We start from the raw sequence: 22455 nt of genomic DNA, 5'->3' as shown, positions 1-22455 counted from the left end.
CGAAACACAGGTAAGTCCATAGGTGGCCTGTATCCCCATTGACTGGACTTTGCACTGATCACCACACTCCAGCAATGGGGTACATGGTGCACAAGGCATACCCCTACATATGCCATGCATGTGTGTACATATCACATATTTCCTGTGATTTTGCATGCACTTGCAGAAACATATTCTGGGGTATGTGCACTGCCGTAGGTGAGACCTCTGCAGAAGAAGGGGTTGCAGCGTAATACAGCGGGGGGAACTTTCCCGACTTTGGCAATCGGAATCGGATTATGGCCACGGCAGTCGGATGGATGGTTTGATCGGCATCATAATAAGGCACAATATGTTGACATTTTTAAAACACTTCTTACTTCACTTCTCATCGACAATTCGCTGAATGAATCAAGCTCACTTACTTAGGTGACAGAAGCGTCCATACAATCCGGGGTCGCAGAGACAGGCTCCATAAAGTCTGTGGCAGTAGCCATTGTTGGCACAGTTGCATCTCTTGTTGCAGCTCCTCCCAAAGAATCCTTTTGGGCAACCTATTCAATACATAGATACGAAGTTATGGGTACTATTCAAACAAAGTGAGTTCATTTTGTGCTCATTGGCTCTCACTGTGAATGACCCATTAAATGGCCCCCGCGCAAACACCTATTATTGCAAGGCTCACAATTACAAATTTGTTTGATTTACCACACCCTGTAATTTCGGGATGCAGTAAAGCCCAATCTACAGTGTTAAATGTTGTTACAAATTACTGCAAGGTAACAGGAAGAAAATGCTGGGAAAAGTCTGGGTGTGGTTAGCACAACAATCCAGATGTTGCTCCCACTGGGATGGGCAAAACTCATAATAGGTGTTATTTATTGACCATGATAAATACCAATCCCCACTGTACAGATATTTCCTGGGTGTATAATAAATAAGGTATCCCCCGCTGGGTGGCTCCTAATGATGGCCTCGCTGTGTAAGTGGTTCATACATGTATCACACTCCTGGTGTTTCCTGTATTCCATGTTTATCATTTCAGATTAGTGGCATTTCAAATTCAGGTTTGATGTAAATAAGAAGACATAAGTGACACCCTTTAGAGCAGCAGTTCTTAACCTGGCGTCCACAGACCACTGGGGGTCTATGAGGCCTTCTTAGGGGGTCATGACAGTTTAGAAAATGACATGATATTAGCAGATTAAAAAGGCATGTATAAATGAAAAAGTCCCTTAAACGTGAAGCATTTTGAAATTGGGGACTAACAGTTAAGATGGTGTCTCTATCTTGATAGTAGGGGCCAGCACAAGTACAGCAAACAGAATCTAGCACAGCCAATTAGTGGGTTCATTTGAAGCATCGGTTTGCGCGAAAAAAAGAGAGCATGTATTAGCAGCAAAAAAGGCAAGGTGATATGCTAATTTTACATAATGCTGCATTGCACTTCATCTTTTAGAAATAAAACTACATTTTGAACAATTGCAGTCTTCCGATAAAATTAAAATTCTAATGATTGTATATTTTGTGTTTGCGAATTCAATTTAAAAAAATCAGATTTTGTGTATTTATTTGATACATACTTGTTTCTGTATTTTTGTGCATTGTTTTGAGGTTTAAATCCCAGAAACTGCTTAGGAATGGGTCTCAAGCTTCCAGGAATGATTCAGTGGGGCCCACAAAAGTCAACAGGTTAAGAACCGCTGTTTTAGAGTGTCATTAGCCGATTTTGAAATTGGCCCAGATTTAACTGAATAGGTTTGTAGAGAAAGATATGATTAGTTTAGTGCCTGGAACCTGTTTTTTTCGGGTGATGAGGGCCTCCCCCTAGAATGCCATGGATGAATTGGACTGGAGAGTAAAGTAATTTATCTATCTTCCATTGCAGGACAAAAATGCTGGGGTGCTGAACATTAGGTTACAATGCCAGAACACCACCAACAAACACTCCCTCAAAAACATATCTTGCTTCCCTCTATTACCCCCAAATACATAAACATTGCATTCTGTACCCCTAAATCTACAAAGAATAGCCAAAACGTGGTATCCATTCCGGTCACCCCAATCCTAGAAAAAACAGCCCTTCCCTCGCATCCACCAAGATAATGCATGGTGTCCTGTCACAATCTAACTCTGCAAAAATTCGCACTCGTTATGATCTGCCCCCTGAACCCCCGTAGCCAATGTTTTGTCCAATCCAAAATTGATGTATTAAACTATTCTTCCCTTCAAAATTAGCACAAGGTAATCACCCCCTTCCCCAAACAAACGCTGATAGTTGGTGTTCAGGGATCCCTCTCCTTAAATAGACTCCCACACACTTCTTGACATCCTCCCGAAATAGTCTTTGATATTTGTTCAGTGACCTTTCCCAACCTCAAAATAACCTCGTACCTTGGGTCAAACTGACCCTCATAATTGGCATACAACCATACCCAAACCCAAAACAGGCTCCATTATCTACTGCCCTGCCACTGACTCCAAACCAGACCCACTGGCATCCAATGCCCACAAAACAGATCCACATAATTGACAACCTAGATTCCGCAGACAGACTCGATATCAGACCATAGTGTCACTCTGTGAGCTTCTCGAAAAACATTCCAATACCTGGGGTCTTGCAACCACTACCCCCAAAGTAGATCAACCTATACGTGGCCGGTGCTGTCCCTCACCCCCTGAAACAGAACTTCAATGTCTAGGTTCTTTATTCCCTTTCCTCCTTTAATAGAGCATAGCAGTATTCATAGTGCACTCTCCATGCACCCCAACACAACAATATTGTAGAGATTCCCCTGTGAATAGGTCACTCAGAAATTACATACGACCCAAGATGGAGCTGAGCAGAAGAGAGATCTACAGAACAGGGTGGAAGAGTAAGAGACGATGGAGGAGGAGAAGGGAGATGGAGTGGAGACCAATGCCACCATAGAGGAGGCGCACAACTGGTTTACCAAGCACACTTGGCTGGTCCTGGTAAAAGGAAGCATAGGTCCTCCGCATTGTCCTTCCTTCCATCCTCATGACTTGTGTGGTGTGTCAAGTGGTAAGCAGGCTGCACCGTGCAGCACAAGAGAAATTAATAGCTGTATTGCTTGCTCAAGTCTTCTTTTATTGTGCCAAGCAGCAGCATCTTTAGGTCATAAAAGGACCCCCGTCCACAGGAAATGTTATAATGGAATTTTTCTTAAAGAGCTTTTTTAACAAATCTCAAAACTATCATAGCCTGGAGGGTGTGCATGTAGGACGTGCGAAGTGAGTAGGTAATTTACTTATTTTTGTCATGGATATAAACAAAACAAATCTAGGAATTAACATAGGTTGTCCAATTGAAAAAAGAACCTTACTACTAATGCTCTATTACAGTATCCCTTGCTCTCATTGTTATCAAAAATACTCCCAGTATTTATTTCTGCCCTCCATTAAACGCAGGGAAATAGTACCAGAAAAAGTACATCTTACCATCCTGACAAAACTGTCCATTTATTCCTGGTGGACAGCGGCATTTCCCAGTCACTGGATCACAAGTTCCTCCATTTTGGCACTCGCAAATGCTCAAGCAGTCCTGTCCATATGCTCCAGTGGGACATGCTGCAAAATATTAACAAATTATTTGGCCCAAATGCATCTGTGGTATGATGTAAACGTTATATCAAATGTAAGGTTTTTAGCCTCAAAACCATGGTTGGATGAGCACCAGGTTTGAAATTGGGATCTACAACATCTAACACAAGGTTACAACCATGTTATGCCACTGCAAAGGTTTTGCTTGAACCGGTTGCAAAAATATCACAGGTATAGAGAAGCATGATGTTAAATAAAAGTTCAATATCCAATGAATTCTGAAGATGATTTATTTCCAGCACAGCAATATAAGTCCATCCATCAACAGCTCTAGATGCAACTGGGCAACAGACAAGATTCCAGTACAAGACAAATCATGTAGAATCTAGAAGGTTAAAGGAAAGTAAACACAGTGCATGCTAGGGCTGGCAGAGGCCAGATGATGTAATCGAGAAGGAGGAGAGGGAAAAGGGAAACAAGAAATAATGGAAGAATGTAACACATGAGAAGTCCACCCATGTAAACATGAAGAGTCAAGTGCATTCCGTGTGTTGCAAAAGTTTCTAAGTTTATCCCAATTAAAAGTTTTGGCGTGCAGCCCAACTGTGGTCTGTCCTGGAACCACGTGGGTTGTGAACTTAAAGAAGTTGAAGCGAATGCACTTCAAACTCGAGTGCACTGCGAATGCCAAATAGCGTATCAAAAATCCACCAATTTGTTCCAATTTTAATCTTTTTATTGCGAATAGTTCAAATTGTTTCCTCAGTTATACTTGTTACATAGTAGACCGTAAAAAGTATCAATGCTTCTACACGGTAGCTGTGCTCAAGCCTCTTGCTGTCGCATGCCCTATACTTTAAACAAATCTTTAGTGGTTCTTCATTATCCCAAAGCATTTCGGGCTTACATTATAGCTCTTCTTCAGGGGATCACTAATAGTTTAAAGAAACATGACCGTTAGGTAATGTCATGGCCCAACCATATTTTCAACATTACATCATTACATTACTCAGATCCTCTAATTAACATTTTCCCGCTATGCGCTATATAAATTGCTACGACCTTTCACCTAAACAAAGCAAAAGTCACCCCACGTTTCGCTAGCACTTTTTACTATTCGCAATAAAAGGATTAAAATTGGAACAAATTGGTGGATTTTTGATACGCTATTTGCCATTCGCAGTGCGCTCGAGTTTGAAGTGCGTTCGCTTCAACTTCTTTAAGTCCACCCATGTGTCAGGTGAAAAAGTAAAAGTATAATTCCGATTTATTTTGTGTCATTCTACATCATCAAATGTCCACTGGTGGTCCCACCATCTCTAAGAAATCAGTTTTCTTGAAAGAATTACTATTGTGCATTACTTTGAGCACTGTTTTGTCATTCAGCAAATTTTCTAAGCCATCTTTCATAGTCATCTCTTTCTACCAACGGTTTGTCAGAATCCAATACATTGAGCCCAGCTCAGACCATTTTGTATGGATCTAAGTGACACGTAGAACACAAAGAACATATTTTGATTCACAGAATCACTATTAGTGAATATGTACCAGCACAAAGAGTGCTTACAACTGTGAAATGCCCCTTAGGAGACTAGATTCTCGGCAGTTGGTAGAGTGGTTTGGGAGGGTGCATAGTTAGCCCCACCTCCCATTAACATTTTCTGTTGTAATATATCTCTAGGTGGGCCATCCTGAAGCAGAAAATGACAAAGAGGTCAAACCATCCCACAAAGTTCAGCAGGTGCCGAGGAGGACGAATGGGAAAAATTGAGGAAACATGAAGGGTGGTGCAAGTGGGGTGAGGGGTCAAGGAGGAGGCATGCTGGACCATCTTAAGAAGCTGTGTGTATGCATGAGCCCACTGCTGGGGCCCACTTGAAATCTGTGAGAGATGGCTTGCAGGCTCAAAGCGAGGTAAACTTTGCCCTTCTGCCGAGTGGTGCCAAATTCCCATTACCCATAGTAGATCCTAGCAACAGTGGGTAGTAACACCTACTTCTGTTTTCCTTCATTTCTTTTAAAACTATAGGCACTTACACAGATTCCCTAGACAGCAAAAATATGGGAAGAGTAGTGAGCTGCAAAGCCCTGGGTTACCAAGTGGTCTTAGAGGTTAATTGTCATATCAAAGATGCCTTCCTATTCTGATAAACAAGGGTTTCTAGTTCAGTTTTTCCTTCATTTGTCTTTCTAACAGCTGGGGTTACTTACATATCAAAAAAAGCCACAACCGTTTTTTAGATTCTTGAGCTTTTGGAAAATATAATAGTCTATAATAATCTTTGTTTCTGCTGCCTCGTTTCACCTTTAAGGGCGGTACAATCTGTTTATTATTTCTCCATGTTGGAAGGTGGATTATTAGCAGGGGTAAGTATGCACCTAGCCACTAGCAATAAGAAAATATAAGGTCCAGTCAAGGTCTCAATACATTAGCCCCTGGTTCGACCCTTGGTAGATGGCTGCGAGCAAGCAGGCGTAACTCAGGAGACAGGTATGTGAAGCATTTAAAACACCAATACAATAAATAAGTAAGACACAACACACAGTAAAAATCCCACACCAATTTATATAAATAGAAAATATTTGTATCTTTAAAATGACACCAAAACAATAAATATTCAATATAGGGAATTAGAGATATGAATTTTTAAAGGTTAAACACTTTATAGTGCTTAAAAACATATACTGGCAGATGCATCAAAGTAAATACCGGGAGCAAATGGGCAGATTCTCAGAATCTGGACCTTTGCTCCCGGTATTTTTGCATTTGGGATGCATCATCCCAAATGCAAAAATCGCAATTTAAGGAATCTCTAAATTGAGATTCCTTAAATTGCGATTGCATTTAAGGAATCCCAAATTGAGATTCCTTAAATGCCATGCATGAAGGTAAAAAAATAGCGAATTCGCTAATAGGGGGAGCAAATTACCATGAAGTTGGACTTCATGGTAATTTACTAAAACTTTGAAAAAAGCACTTTTGTGCATTTTTCAAAGTTTCATGTTGCGCACACACATGCCCTTAGGGCATGTGTGTGTGCAACATATGTGCATAGATCAATTTCAGGGGTGCAACAGGGTGTCAATTTGACACCCTTGCACCCTTGAAATTGCATGAGCAATTTGCGAGTACCTACTGATACTCGCTAATTGCTCATGCAATCTCCAATACATTCCTATGGGCCTGTAGGCCCATAGGAATGAATGGGACAGCATTCCTTAATTGCGACTAGCTTTTTGCGAGTAGCAATTAAGGAATGTTAAGGAATCGCTATTTTAATAGCGATTCCTACATGCATAGGCTTTTGCTATTCCTAAATAGCGATTCCTTCAAAATCGCTATTTAGGAATAGCAAAAGGCTACGTTGATGCATCTGCCAGTATTAGTGCCAACTTGGGACATCTGGTTGCACTTAACCAGGACAAAGTCAAAGTTTGAGGCTGACCGCGAGGGAGCCCTGGTCAGATACACTATGCGGGAGGCCCTGGTCAAAATGTTACCTCCACACTTAGAAACCTTTCTAGAGGATTTTCTCTCGACTGTGAGCAAGGTACTTCCACAGGCCAGATTTGCAGCGGATTACCTGGCTTGGCTTAGCATGACCCCCCGGTCAACTCCTGGAAATCTTGAGCTATGGAGCTTTCAGCAAGATGAACCTGAAATCCAGGCCGGGTCGCGACTGAAGATAGGCGGTTGACTTTTGACGTCGGGTCGCTCCACTTATGGAGCTTTTGCCAAAACTTGCTCCAAACTTCTCCAAACATTTGGAACTTCTTCCTGAAGTTCCTCTTGAGGGTTTAAAGTGTTTGAAACACAAATCCAAGGGTCTAGAAACTCTGAGATTGCCCTTGGAAATTTGGGACTACAATTCCCACAATGCACCTGGCCAAATCCTTAAAAGTCCACTGGACATACTCCAGGCTGGGGACATCTTGAGGGAGATGGTGCAGGGAAGCTCTGTTAACCTGTTGCTTTCAGGGAGTCTACTCCTCAATCCTTTTTAAGCAATGCAAAAGTCCTCAGGACTGTAGTTCCAAATGTGCAACAAGAGCAGTCCTTCAGATTGCACTCCTTTGGGGTTCCAGCAGGGCAGTCCTTCTTCTCCTTGTAGTTTCAGGCAGCAGATCCTAGTTGCTATGAAGCACTTACATATTTAGTCAATGATCTGGGGCAACAAGCAGGGTTAACCCCTGTCCAATGAGGTGCAGGGTGTTACCCAAAAGCATGACAACTTCCTCCAAAGTGTGGCATATTCTTGTCCCACAAAGCACTGCACTTTGAAATTCAAGATGGGGTTTTCCTCTCCAGGAGAGTAAGACCTGGCTAAACCAACCTACTGGTGTGGCTAAGTTCCATTACCACTCCCCACCCAGAGCTTCTGCAAGTTATATTCCTAGGCCTGCCATATGGATGTGGCACATAAGGAGTGGGTAGGCCTGGCTGGAATTCCTTCCTGTCCTCCTCTCTTTGAAGAACAGTTTGGTTTACCCAGCACTCATGCTGACCTGTTCTCTGCAGCTGCAGAGTCACCAATCGGATAACCTCTGCTCTATGCAGGCCACTTATCACCTCATCAAAGCACCTTGGCTAAGCCTGTTAAGGTCGACCAATCAGGAGAGGTGGCTTCAATGCTGCAAAAAAGATAGATCTATTACTTTTTTTTTTATTAGTTGTGATACATTGAACAGTGGCAAGCTGTTGGATTTGTCAATACCAAACTTTCAATTCTTTGATTGCCATTTTTAGCTCCTAGCTATATCTATACTTAAATAACATATTCCAATGTTAGCCTATCGAGCTTCACTAAGGGCATATAAAACATATTTTATAATGCCCCTGCTTATAGTTACATGGCACACTACCCCTGAGGCACCTAAAGGAGCCCTTGGGGGTGACTTAAATGCAAAAATAAGGTTGATTACCACTTTGGAAGTACCTTTAACTCCACATTTGAATTTACATATAATTTACTTTTTACGGGCAGTCTGTTAAAAATGCCAGCAGGCAATACAGCAGTGCACTCTCCAGTACTGGGCCTCTAACCCGGTTTCCCTATTATATACTAGTGACTTATAGGTAGTCGGAATCCCCCCTTTTCCTTATTATATACTAGGGACTCACTGGGGTCAGTTATTGCCAATTGAAATTATCCCTGATTACCGTATTCCTTTTTCATCAGAGCACAGGCTTTGGGCCTGGTTAGCAGAGCCCAGGGCGCAGTCGGAGTCATTTACCACCGGTATCAGTAAAAAAATGGCCAGGGCAAAAAGGATGACTTTCTCACACTCCATGACACATCAAAGAAACAGTTTGGGATAACTCTAGATCACTTAGCTGTTATGTTCCCTGCTAATTTGTTTCTATTCTAACTTTTGCCAATAATTGACTACCATTTTTGTCCATTTACAGGTTAAATATCAAGGTGTGTCAGAAATATAAACACTGATTGAGTAAATACCACAACAATTTAGAAAGCTGGAGGGTGTACAAAAGATGAGAGCAAAAATGAAAGTTGTTGTGTGTAAACCAGTAAAAAACAAAAATATTTTTTTTTAATTGAAAACATTAAAAAAACAAAAATGCAATGTTGGTAATGTGATGCCGTAGATTGAGACTTTACCAGTTTTTGCAGGATAGACCGGTAGGCAGATTGGAAGCTGCAGGCAATAAGGGCTCTAGGAGAGTGCATATAATGTGCTTAGCTGTTCTGCCAAGATCTTGAACTTCGTGACTAAAGGCTCAGATTTGGAAAAGCCACAAATGATAAAGCCTCTGAGGTCACCTCTTCATTGGCTAGGATTGACATCTTGTCTCGTCCAAAAAGTTCAGTACCTCAGTTTTCTTAATAGGAAAAGTCTCCAAATGGTCATAACTGGTTCCCTAAGCCCCAGTTAATGGTTTGCATTTGATGACTCTCCCCACAATTCCCATACAGTTACACAGCAAACTGCCCAGTTTAAATGTGTAACCATTCCCCCGTCACACACAGACAAAAGCAGATGAAAACAAGCTAGCTACCCACACCATTGATTTGATTTGATCACCAAGGTAACAGAACATCGACACTGCAGAGAATTTGGCATGATTTCTGTCAGATCTGCACAATCACAGTCACTGGGTTCGACTTTGACTACTAAACCTAACCTTGGGAACACCCCTTCTTTCCTAAGAACTCAATCCAGGAGGTGCACGATTCCAGTGAAGAGATGCTTCCTCGAAGACTTTCATTACAATAGCCAAGAGGTGGTGTGTTCAATTTTGCCATTGTGCCAATCCTTTGAACACACAAGAGTGTGATAGAAGAACATAGTGAATCACCAGTACATGCCTAGTGTTACTACAGTAGAGCTGTAAAAATTGACAACTGTCAATCTGTCTAGTTACCCTGAATAGAGTCTGATAGTCTAGTTCCTGGGGCATGCATCACTTTCAACCAATGCGATGACAATGATGCACCCACAAATTTCCTGGGCCTATATACACATACTATAGGCCCTTTCGGTTAACTTGGTGCTGGAGGATCCCCACTTTCAGTGGCACAGCAGCAACAGCAGTGCCAGGAGCAAGGTCGAAAACACCTAGTATTGTCCTCACTCTCCACATCAGGTAGCTCTGTACTTTAAAGACACAGTCATATATTGGTCCAGTATCACAGGAGCAGTCTCAGGAGGATTGAAAGCTCCATAAAGACAATGATACAGTGCATACACCTGTGTGCCTGCTCTAAAAAGGATCAACCCAGGCACATCATCTCATGCCTCCTGTGAGAGGTTTGGCCCAGTCCATATATCAATGAACTGGACAGCACATTGGGGGCCAAAGATCCCCCTGATGGCCATGCGGGCTCCTCCAAACCTGGATAAAGTGTCCTGTCACTAGACAACTAGGAGTTTCTCCAAGTGCTTTCAAGGCTGAGCATTACAGTGCTCTGTTGTAGGTATTCCTCATCTATCCTCCACCACCTCTGGTGAGACTGGTATTCAAGGTTGTTGACTTTAGCCTGTGAAAGGCTTTCCACAGACACTTGGCTGAAGTTTAAGGCTTTCAGTCTTCGATTGCAGCCCAGTGAGTGGTGTATCCAGGTAGTGACAAGGGCAGTCTGCTTGATCTAGCTTTCTTGATGCCTGTCATGCAGATGGCACACACAGTACCTCCATGTCAGAAGTGCTGACTTCATTTCCAGCCATGAGGGTCCTTTCCTGTATAAGCATGCAACATCTGGTCGACTGGTTTTCCAAATGCAGGTCATGAATGACTCCTTTCTCTCACTCTCTTTGGTGATCCCACAGCCCTAATCTTACTGTCAGTGCCATTGTAGTGGTTGTAAACAGTAGCCTTGTTGCTTATGCTCATGAAGACAACTCTGTATGTGACAAATCATTACCAAGTAAGCAATCTACTGGCAGACAGACAGCCACTCTTCTGTATGCCATCACATCACATCCATTCATTGGTGACCAGTGCAAATGGAGATTCATGATCAGTGTTGTGCACTCGAATTGGTAGTTACTGTGCCAGGCACATAAACCTTTTCACTACAAGTGTCTCACAGTTTTATTTTCACTTTTTGGCACAAATCTAACTTAACGTGAAAGTACGTTTTTAATAAGTGCAGTGGAGAAGTAGCTTTTAAAAAGTGTACCTTGGCTGCCTAAAGTAAACTGGAAATAAAACCAGTTCTGCTGACTGCCTACCCTCCAGTGGACCTAAATAGCATCCTAATTATGCATAAAGTCCTGGCCTGTTAAAGAGGAGTACAACTACTTCTGATTCAGAAAGGGTGTTTAGTGGCAACAAACCACTTTGCAGGGGGGATACATCTGGGTGGGTATAGACAGAGATGAAGACACAAAGAGCTGTCACAAAAACCTTAGCTATCAATTGGAAATCCAAAATGGGGACAGACATTACAGAAGCCATTTCAGTCCCAGTGCCTTCTCAGATGCGTGGCTCTGTATGCAGCAGGAGATAAAACTGTTCCATTCCAGGGAGATAAGTGTTCCCTAATTTACATAGGGATGGGCTGAACATTGTGTGGCCCAGCTGCAGCCAGTTCTTGAGTGGTACAGCACTGATGCCCACAATGGGCAAAGACAGAGCACCTAGAAGTATGCAACAAATGAAAATCAACCAATTCACAGCCTCTTGGGCAGGTGGGGGCCCACCGATGGATGGTAGTAGAGGGCTACGGGACCCTCAGGGCCCAAACGGGGGCCCAGATCCTAGCAGCCATTGTGGCTTCGAGTACAACAGTCTAGGCAAAGATCGAAGCCATTGCATTGGATGTCAACTTGCTTTGGGTGGATGTCTGCAAGGTAGCTGAGAGGTCCGCCATAACTGAACAACAAGTGTCCAAATTGCAAGAGGAAATGATGGTGCTGAAGGTCATTGTGGCTGCCCTTGAGTCCCAATTGCCGAGACTGGAGATATAAGAAGAGGACGCAGAGGGTCGATCACTCGGATGTAATTTAAGATGTGTGGCATTCCCTGAAAAGGCCGAAGACAATGCACTGGTGCTGTTCCTGGACGGTTGGATAAGGGTGCAGAATCTGGGCATGAACCTGTCACAGATGTTTCTAGTGGAGCAGGCCCACAGATCGTTGGCCCTGCTGCTACCGGAGGGCACTCTGACGACTATTATTACAAAATTCCTCAAATATAGAGACCGGGATGCCATTTTAAAGGAGTTACGATAGAAGGATGAGAATCAGGTCATACGCATATTCCCAGACTATACACAAACTGTTCCTTACATTCCAGTTCATGGTTTCAAGGTTAAGTCAGGTCCAAACACTGTAATTCAAGTTTCCACAAAATGTATGGTTCCAATATAGTATTTGGATTTTTTTCTGCAGCCGCAATAGTTTTCTCTGTCCACAGGATTGTCTGTCACTGCTAGTCACAGCAGGGAAATGTTCAGTGGTAAGCTTGAGAAATTGGTCTACTTCAGTGGTTCTCAACCCTTTGACTTCTCCGGCAGTGTCCAGTGTATCTTCCAGAAATAGATGGCCAAGCAGGCTTCCCTGGCAGGACCCAGAACCTGATATTTTATTGGGGTGAACAAGATACTAGCAGTTCTAATCCTGTGACCAGTAAAACTGCTATGCAAATCCAATAAGCCAAAATAATCACACTTGGTTCTAGAGATAAAAGGACAACACTTTTCCAGGTGGATAAAAGCTTTTTGCAATCTCCTGGTGGACTCAAGCCAACCAAATGATGTCTTAGCTATGAGAGAAAAGGTCACTGACATATTTATGTAAAGATGTACCTCACAAGAAATCTATGTCACTGATTCAAATTGGGCCACTTAATTCCGATCCCTGTGCAAACCTGTACTTACACAGGGATTGGAATTACAAGACATGTGTTTAGTACACACCTCTACAAATTTCCACAATGAATTTTGCCAGGCCCAGCTGGTTGAAAACAAGTGGCAAATTCTGACACATCTCGAAATTGGTGCTGAAAGCATCAGAGTTGCATGAAATGTTTCAGGTTCACAAAGAAAACCCAGAATTGGAGGCCTTCACACCCAGTACGTACAAAATAGTACAACATTGATGCGTATTGGTTAAGACAAATATACCCTCCTAGCTCCCCATTCTGGTACTCATGTCATTGGAAATTCCGCAGTGAAGTGACAAGTTGTGTCACTATACCATTCAAATACTATTTCAACCTAGGTTTAAAGGAAACGGAGCAGAGAGAACAATTGTTGCGCAATACAACTAGCACACCATCTCAATGCTAGGTTGTAAGAATGATTCCCCTAAATAGTGATTTCAATCTTCAAAGATTCTGTTGCATTCCCAGTCAAGCAAATACAGGGGCATATTTACAAGCCCAGATCTCCACCACAAAGTCACTTTTCAGAATGTTGTAGTAGCGATAGGGGCTTTGCCTTATTTACAAGGCAACGTTAAGCCACTTAACATGGCTTAATGCGTCCTTGTAAATAAGGCACCCTTTCACGCTATTCTTAGTGTGAAAGGGGCGGGCAATGGGTGTTGCGGTGGGCGTTCCACCACAACACCCATTGATTTTGACGCTGCCCCCTATTTACAAGGGAGGCGTAAATAGGAGGCAGTACTAAAATTAAGACCAGGAAAACCTGGTGTTAACCTGGCCAAACAAGGAGAAATGCTTTATTTCCCCTCATTTTTGCTATTTTCATGTGTGCTGCATTGTGCAGGTCACATAAAAATAGCAAAACACCATTGATTGTTTATGTGCAGGAAGGTTTCCCGTCCTGCACAAACAATAAAAAATAAAGACATTTTGCAAATTCTACATGTGCTGCATTGAGCAGCCCACATAAAAGTTACAAAACAGTATTTAAAGATTGTTCATATGCAGGAAGAGAGACCTTCCTGCGTATAAACAGACTTCCCCTCGACGCAGACAACCTTGCACTATGGTGCAAGGGTGCCTGTCTTGGAGGTAAGGTGCTAAATTTAGCACCAGCGCAGGGGGAATCGCAGGGCTGCACCATATTGTTGTAAATATAGTGTAGCCCTGCGTTTCTGAAGTAACAGAGCACGTCGTTAAGCCAATGAGGCTAATGCTGCGCTCCGCCACTTCATTGTAAATAGGGCGCTCAGTTTGTTGGTTTTACACCTTAAAATAAATTAATAAATTATTTACAAAAAAAATATTTTTAATTACATTTTCCAACAATGAAAATACAGTACGCTAATAACTCAGGTTACATTGCGTTCCATAACCACATTAAGGCATGTCCATAAAATAAATGATTCATGATACCAGAGAAGAAATTTAAATAGTGTGTTATATTAATTCATTTTGACCCTTCACACATTTAAATATATTAGTGATAATAATAAATATGTTTACTTTCATTGCAGAGTATTCCGGTCCACCCTGGAGTGCAGAGGCAGCCCGTCTTTTCTCTGTTGCATCCACCTCCATTTGTACAGTTGTGGCAGCTTAAGCTGCAATCATTTCCAAAGGTACCATCGAAGCAGACTGCAACAAAAATATTAAGATGTCTTACATTAAGAAATGTCACTTTTTTCATCTAGGATCTAATGTTCGCAAACCTGGGAAATGTGTTCTATCATTTACATTTCTAGTAATTAGCTCTAATTTTTAAGCATATGCTGAGAATTCATTTAGATGGTGCAAAGTATACCAATAGATACAGTGTTCATATGTGTCGACACGTTTCAGCAAAGGTAACAAATGAACCCAAACATTTATTACATGAATAGATATCCAAAAGGAAAGGAAATGAGTCAGTGAAGGAACAACTGAATGAGAACACTTATGTTGCATGTTCCATGCAGTTAACTCTCCTAGGAACTGCTGTACCTGCTCCCTGAAAATGTATAAGCCCTAAAAAAGACGGGGCCGATGCACAAAAGTACTTTTTAAGTCAGCGAAGACCATCTTCAATGTTTAAAGTTGTGGCTTTAAAAGAAGGACAATTGACCATTTTCACATGATGCATGTGATTAAGATCTAGGAGGGTCGAAACGCGCTAGGCAATAAACTCTCTTCTAATAAATGAAATCTTGAATGCTACTTACCGGCTTGTGGGCTTGTTTCATCCCTGGATGCTGGAATATTTTATTTCTGATATATAGATATGGCTGATGTCCAAATTTTAAATTTCTACGACAATAACAGATATTTCGGACACACTTGGAGCTCATTGATTTGATTTCTGGTGCACCTTCCTTCTTGTACAATTTGGCTGATCTGGTTTCCAGTGGGGTGAAAGTGCGGCAAACTCTGGAAGTGACTGCACAGACTTTTTAATGACCTATCCTTACCTGGGATTTGATGTGCTGAACCGTGGTCTGTCGCACTGTACCCCATATGCATCAAGCATCCATTTTGCGATTCCTTATTAGCGAAAAATAAGGAATCGCTAATAAGGAATAGCAAAATGGTATGCAAGAAGAAATCCCTTTCAAAAATTGCGATTTCTTAAAATTCCTTAATTGCGATTCGCAAATTGCAAGTCGCAATTAAGGAATACCTCCCCATTCATTCCTATGGGCCTAGAGGCCCATAGGAATGAATGGGAAGAATTTTCAATTTGCGAATCGCAATTAGTGAATCGCAAAATGCAAATGCGATTTCAAGGGTGCAGGGGTGTCCAAAGGACACCCTGTTGCACCCTTGAAATTGGTCTGTGCACATATGTTGCGCACACACATGCCCTTAGGGCATGTGTGTGCGCAACATGAAACTTTGAAAAATGCACTTTAGTGCATTTTTCAAAGTTTTTGCAAATTACCAAGAAGTTGTACTTCATGGTAATTTGCGTGCCCTATTAGCGAAATCGCTATTTTTTAAACTTTAATGCATTGCATTTAAGGAATGTCAATTTGAGATTCCTTAAATGCAAGTAATCGCAATTTAGCGAATTCTCAATTTGCGATTTTTGCATTTGGGGTGATGCATCCCAAATGCAAAAATACCGGTTGCAAAGGGGCAGATTCTGAGAATCTGCCCCTTTGCGAGCGGGTTTTAGCTTCATGCATCTGGGCCTGTGTCTTTTTTGTAATATAAATATAATATATATATATATATATATATATATATATATATATATATATATATATATATATATATATATTACCTACTGGCGGTCGCCAGTAGGTATATATAGTTAGGATTTTTTCTCTATGGGATTTTTGAAAATTCTATGTCTAATAACTTTGGCGTTTGTGGACGGAATTGGCTGAAATTTTCAGGAAAATGGAACATTTTGTTTCTGAGCAGCCCCTGAAAATTTGGGGGGGGGTTCGTCAAGGGGGGGCCGAGAAAAAAGGGGGGTCCCAAAACACGTTTTTCCCATGTTAATTTCCATAGGGCGGTTGGCCTCACTTTTAGCCCGAACGGCTGAATGGATTTGCACGAAACTTGGCAAAATTGTAGGGACCGGTAGCCCGATGTGCCTTTGCTAGGTCTCAATATATGTGCTCCAGTGGATTTTGAGAAATTAACGTTCAAAAAAAGATATATATCTGTGACAGCGTCCCGGGTAGCGCTCCGTTTCGCGTACTTTTCGCGTTACGGAGCTTTGCGAAGCGAAGCTGATTGGATCTCCGGTGTCTGTAAACATTCCAAACAGTCCGTAGCGGCCGCCATCTTGTCTCTCGGTAGGATCGAGAGACAAGAGGAGGCCAAAGCGAAGGGGCAAATGACCATAAGGGGGCATAGTAGATCCTCCCTGACCCCCTAGGTTTGATGTGGAGGCTTTAAAAGGGCCCCGCGGGCCAAAAAAAATCGTTTTTTTTCGTGGGGTGCGCCCGGTACGCGTAACGGAAAGCGGACTGGGGAGCGTACTACAAGGAAACAAGAATGATTGCCCTTTAACTTATTGTATGTTTATAGACTTTTTTTTTTTTTCTGCTGAGTGACGTCTCGGCCTATCTCCACGGGATGCAGTCCCTACCATCTCGGCGTTTAAGCCCAGGGGGACCGGTAGTGTGGGAGAGATAACGTCTGTTAACGTTCGATTCGAAGGAAATCAGGAAGTGTTGATAAACATTGTCTGCGCCATCTTGCCTTTTTTCAAATGCCACACTTTTGTCGTGCACGGCAGCCATTTTAGATGCCTTGACCAGACCCACTCTCTGCACGCTGTCGATCCTTAGCATGGCTCCCCACCCTCGCAAGCATCTCCCCCAGGCACTGGTCACCCCCTCTCTCTGTCTTATGCATGGGCAATAAACCTCCCCCCATCTGCGCTGCTCTTCCCTGAGAATCACACCCTGTGCCCGCCCGACACCTCCCTTACGCCCTATTCACTACCGCACCCTCTGACACTCCTCTTCCTCTGTGTCCGATTGTCCAGGCCGGTCCCAGGCTATCACCTAGCCCTGCAGATGTAGTTTATGGCCCCAGCTGTAAAGAATCACCCCTCTTCAAAGGAGTTACAGTAGATCAAGGCCCCCACCCGATGAGATCCGTCACACCACACGCATTCCTACTATCTGAAAACCATCCTGTATTGTGATTGGGGAGGGGACCGAGCCTGAAGCGGAAGATTCCAGGGATGCCTCTTTGTACATCAAAGTTTTTACAATTATGTGTCACATTAAAAATATATAGCACTCCAACAAAGTAGTAGGATTATAAAACTTTAATAACTTATAAATATATACAACGCAACAAAAACAGTAAATACATTTAAACATTTTTTTGAAAAAAGAAGCAACAATGGTCAGTAGCTGTGTTTTGTGCGAATAGTCCCAAGGCAGCACAACGTGCTGAGTTCTGGACGGCACCCAGGTGATGTTACCTGGGTGCCGCACTGGTTTTTGGTATCCTACAATGCAGCTCCGAAAAACGGCGTGGGGCGTCCCGGGGGGTGCGGGGGGAGGCCTCGTCAGTAGCGGTCTGTTGTGCGAATAGTCCCAAGGCAGCAGAACGCGCTGAGATGTGGATGGCAGCCAGGTGATGTCCAGTAAGTTGCCGCACTGGTTTTGGTATCCTACAATGCTGCTCCAAATAACGGCGTGGGGCGCCCCGGGGGGGGGGGGGTTGAGGCGGCGTGAACGGGCCTCCCCAGGTGGAGGCTCGTCTGCTGTAGTGGGGCGCCCCTTTACCGTTTCAGTTGCCATTCCGCCCGCTTTTGGTACACTGTGCCAAAATCCGCCATTCAGCTGAGCTGCGCCCACTCTTGCGGTGCAGCGATAGGCGGCTGCCAGAGGACTCTCAAAATGGTGGCAGGCTCTTTCCTTTTTGGGCCTGGTCCACTGAAATGGCCCTGGGACACCTTGGAACTCGGACGCTTGTCTGCTAGGTCTTGGACCCCATTCTCGAAAGCGTCCCCTCAGCCTTGAAGATTCTACAAAAGTCTTGGGGGCCCCCGACTCCTGCAGGCTTCCGGTGGGGAGCGGCTGCCATGATTGCTCGCGGAATGACCACGACGGAGCCACGAGATGGTGGTGCTTTCATGCTGACGCCAGCTTCAGTCTGAAACATCCAGAAACAAGGTGGGGCTTTCATCGTTTGGGAAAAAAAAATGTTTTAATCCAATGAAAAGTGTTATTTTTAGGTCATGTGATCAAGCCTTCCATCATTAGGAAACCAAAAGTAAAATGAACCAATGAAAAGTTTTATAAACAAGTCACATGACCTGTTATGCGGCATAGGGCTATAAAAAGCGTAGAAAATCCGTTGGCACGTGAGGCGGCGTCAGTAGCGGACCGATGTGCGAATAGGCCGAAGGCAGCACAACGCGCCAAGATCCGGATGGCACCGAGGTGGTGTCCAGCAAGTTGCCGCACTGGTGTGGCCATCCTACAATGCTGCGCCGAAAGTCGGCGTGGGGCGCCCCGTTGGCCTGTGAGTTCGCGTCAGTCAGTGGGGGCTGTTTGAGGATCTGACTGCATTAGAAAGCAATGTGATGCTGTGCGTCGCCCCCAAGATGGAGGTTCCTCGGCTGCAGTGGGGCGCCCCTTGGTGTTTCACTCGCTATGCAGCTGAGTTGCGTGCGCACTTGCGGCGAATAGGCCGAAGGCAGCACAACGCGCCGAGATCTGGATGGCACCGAGGTGGTGTCCAGCAAGTTGCCGCACTGGTGTGGCCATCCTACAATGCTGCTCCGAAAGTCGGCGTGGGGTGCCCCGTTGGCCTGTGAGGTGGCGTCAGTAGCGGACCGATGTGTGAATAGGCCGGAACCAGCACAAGGCGCCAAGATCCGGATGGCACCGAGGTGGTGTCATTGTTGAGAGTTCTGAGCAGCGCTTGTAACACTGTCTGAAGCTTATTTGCAGCTGCTGCAGCTTCACTATTGCCCTGGTGTGGCCTAAGATCGCCCATGACATAGGCGGCCGCCTCCCGGGGTCCGGCGGAACTTTTTTCCTTTTCCTTTGTGCATCTTGTCCCACAATCCGTTTGACCTGAAGACACGACCAGGTCCCTGAATGTGTGCAGGGGGACGCTATTGATTGAATCAAAATGGCGGCTTCACACAAAGCTGACTCAAGCGTTGCTGCTGATGCTATACAGACAAAAACTGGTTTTCAGTTTGTACATTCTTCAGGATTTTTCCATCCAAGGCTGGTTGAGAGTTTGTAGAACAATGGCTTCAGATTTTCAACATACTACTCTTCAACATTCTTCCTAAATGTAACAATGTGAGACTCACTAGGAGAACGGTGTAGTGAGGGCCACAAACGGCTGTTTATCTTTCCTTTCAAAATGCTGCCAACAATATTTTCGGAATGGAAGATACCACAAGGCGCTGAGATTCGGTTGGCACCGAGGTGGTGTCCAGCAAATTGCCGCACTGGTGTGGCCATCCTACAATGCTGCGCCGAAAGTCGGCGTGGGGTGCCCGAAGGGGGGGGGGGGAGGCAGCGCAAACGAGCCTCTCCCGCTTCTCCATGTGGAGGCACTTCATCTGCAGTGGGGCGCCGAGATCCGGATGGCACCGAGGTGGTGTCTAGCAAGTTGCCGCACTGGTGTGGCCATCCTACAATGCTGCGCCGAAAGACGGCGTGGGGTGCCCGAAGGGGGGGGGGGAGGCGGCGCAAACGAGCCTCTCCCGCCTCTCCAGGTTGAGGCACTTCATCTGCAGTGGAGCGCCGTCTAGCTGAGTTTCGCCCGCTCTTGCTGCTACAGCGACAGGCGGCTGCAACAGGACTCTCAAAATGGCGGCCTGTTCTTTGGATTTGGGCCTGGTCCACTAAAATGGCCCTGGGACACCTTAGAACTCGGACGCTCGAATTTTTTTTCCTTTCCTCTACATGCAAAAAAGGTAAATGCCCGGTACGTTACCTGCCTCATCTGCCACGATGTACTCTCCAGAGGAACCGAAAAAAAATATAGTTATGGTAATTATACCATGCATCGTCATATGGAGAGGTGGCACCGATTAATTATAGTGCTGCACAAAAGAGAGATTTGGAGGACAACCCCCGACCTGCCAGTACATTCACCAAAGAAGTGGCACTGACAGCATCAGAGGCAAGGGAAACGGTCCCAAATATTCAGAAGAACTTTGGAAAGATTAAAATGACATGTTTAGATTGTAGCAAATTAATTTCATGTGGACAGATGAGTGTTACTCTAATAAATACAGCATATGAACATCATCATAGTCGATGGTTGGTGGAGACATTTTGACTATATCCTGGACCTGCCCGTCCTCGCCCAAAATGGCGCCAGAATAAATGGGACTCGTAACTCCTTGTTGTGTACTGGTTGCACAACCTTGATATCACGAGATACGTATGCAGTTTTGAAGCACATGGCGGGCGGGGACGAGAATTGATTGAATATTTCGACATCCCTATTGATATTAAGTTCTGATGTGTTATTGATTACTGTACTATTGAAAGTTCGAATTAACGTCACCCATGGTACTTGCCCGCAAATGTATATCTAGATAATTTTATTGTAACTGGCCCTGTCGTATTTTAATTATAAAATGTACGTCCACCGATTCCGCAACTGTTAGACACCTTAGTTCTTGCAACCTAATGGCCCGCCCGTTACGTTCCTCTACAGTGTAAATGTCTCCTCATCATATACGATTACAGTTTGCTCCGTGGCCGGCCCACGTGGTTATAGGCCCGTATTTGTATACTGACATTTTCACAATAAAGGTTTTTAAAAGAAAACATGGTAGTAGTATTTACATTGGTAAAGTTTTTAATAATAGTCACTGTTTTCGAATCAGTAAAAGGCAAGTGAAATAAAGCAGTCCAATTACATGAAGGGTAAAAGGTATAATACGCAGGAACGCAGTAAAGATAAATGGTCAAGGGCTGTTGTGTTTTCTACTCCTGCAACATAAAGTGATCGATAAGAATCTGATATTCAGGCGTATCGGCGACTAAGACAGCAGGCCGAGCCTCTTTTGCTCAACGGCTCCGTCATGGGACGAAGAAACGCCCTTTTTCTCGAAAAAGGAATATATTTTACTTGCAGGACAGTTGTAAATTTTCCGGGAAAGTACATTAGCCTGGAACATTATAACATATATGTTTAAGAAAAAATAATGTTCGAAAGTAATAAAAAGCATAATTTTTAGGTCATATGACCAAGCCTTTCATCATTAGAATAAGAAAAGTAAAATGAACCAATGAAAAGTTTTATTAACAAGTCACATGACCTGTTATGCTTACGTTACGCGCTGCGCGCCGTGCCCCGGATCGCTTCCGGGAAGCTGCGCTTCGCGCACCGGAGCACTTCCGGATGCGCTAACGCGGCGCGTCATATGACGCATTACGCGACAACGCAGGTCCAGAATATAGTCAAAATGTCTCCACCAACCAGCGGTCGGAACACAACCCCTTTCAGCAGGCTAAATAGTTCTGTTAAATGACAACAGAAGGGACAGGCAACAAGAACCATCAGTCAAAGAGGGGAGGGCAAGTTCTTCTCTACCGGGTCACGTTGGGGCGCTACCTGAACTGATCGAATTGGTAGTCTACAGTGTTTCTGGATGTTTCAGACTGAAGCTGGCGTCAGCATGAGAGCACCACCATCTCGTAGCTCCGTCGTGGCCATTCCACGAGCAATCATGGCAGCCGCTCCCCACCAGAAGCCTGCGGGAGTCGGGGGCCCCCAAGACTTTTGTAGAATCTTCAAGGCTGAGGGGACGCTTTCGAGAATGGAGCCCAAGCCCTAGCAGACAAGCGTCCGAGTTCCAAGGTGTCGCAGGGCCATTTTAGTGGAGCACGCCCAAACCTGAAGAGCCGGCCGCCATTTTGAGAGTCCTGTGGCAGTCGCCTATCGCTGCACCGCAAGAGCGGGAGCAACTCAACTACATGGTGAGCGAGACGCTGTAGTCGCAAGAGCGGGCGGTAAACAGCTGAATAGCGGAAGAGGCACAGTGTAGCAAAAGCGGGCGGAATGGCAATTGAAACGGTAAAGGAGCGCCCCACTACAGCGTGTCTTTAGGTCAAACGGATTGT

General features: G+C 44.2%; 1 protein-coding gene across 1 annotated transcript in view; it reads right to left on the bottom strand.

Annotated features, from left to right (window-relative positions):
* LOC144790753 (uncharacterized) overlaps positions 1-22455 on the bottom strand; it is a 752701-nt gene that overhangs the window by 183137 nt on the left and 547109 nt on the right. The window contains exons 15-17 of the mRNA XM_078665457.1: positions 14402-14533; positions 3442-3570; positions 405-533 (exon numbers count right to left, since the gene is read on the bottom strand). Coding sequence (XP_078521583.1) covers positions 405-533; positions 3442-3570; positions 14402-14533 — 390 coding nt within the window. The remainder of the gene's footprint in view (positions 1-404; positions 534-3441; positions 3571-14401; positions 14534-22455) is intronic.

This window comes from Lissotriton helveticus, chromosome 11 (genome assembly GCF_964261635.1).
Source record: "Lissotriton helveticus chromosome 11, aLisHel1.1, whole genome shotgun sequence".
NCBI classification, from domain to species: Eukaryota; Metazoa; Chordata; class Amphibia; order Caudata; family Salamandridae; genus Lissotriton; species Lissotriton helveticus.
This window is presented reverse-complemented; position numbering and strand designations above follow the sequence as displayed.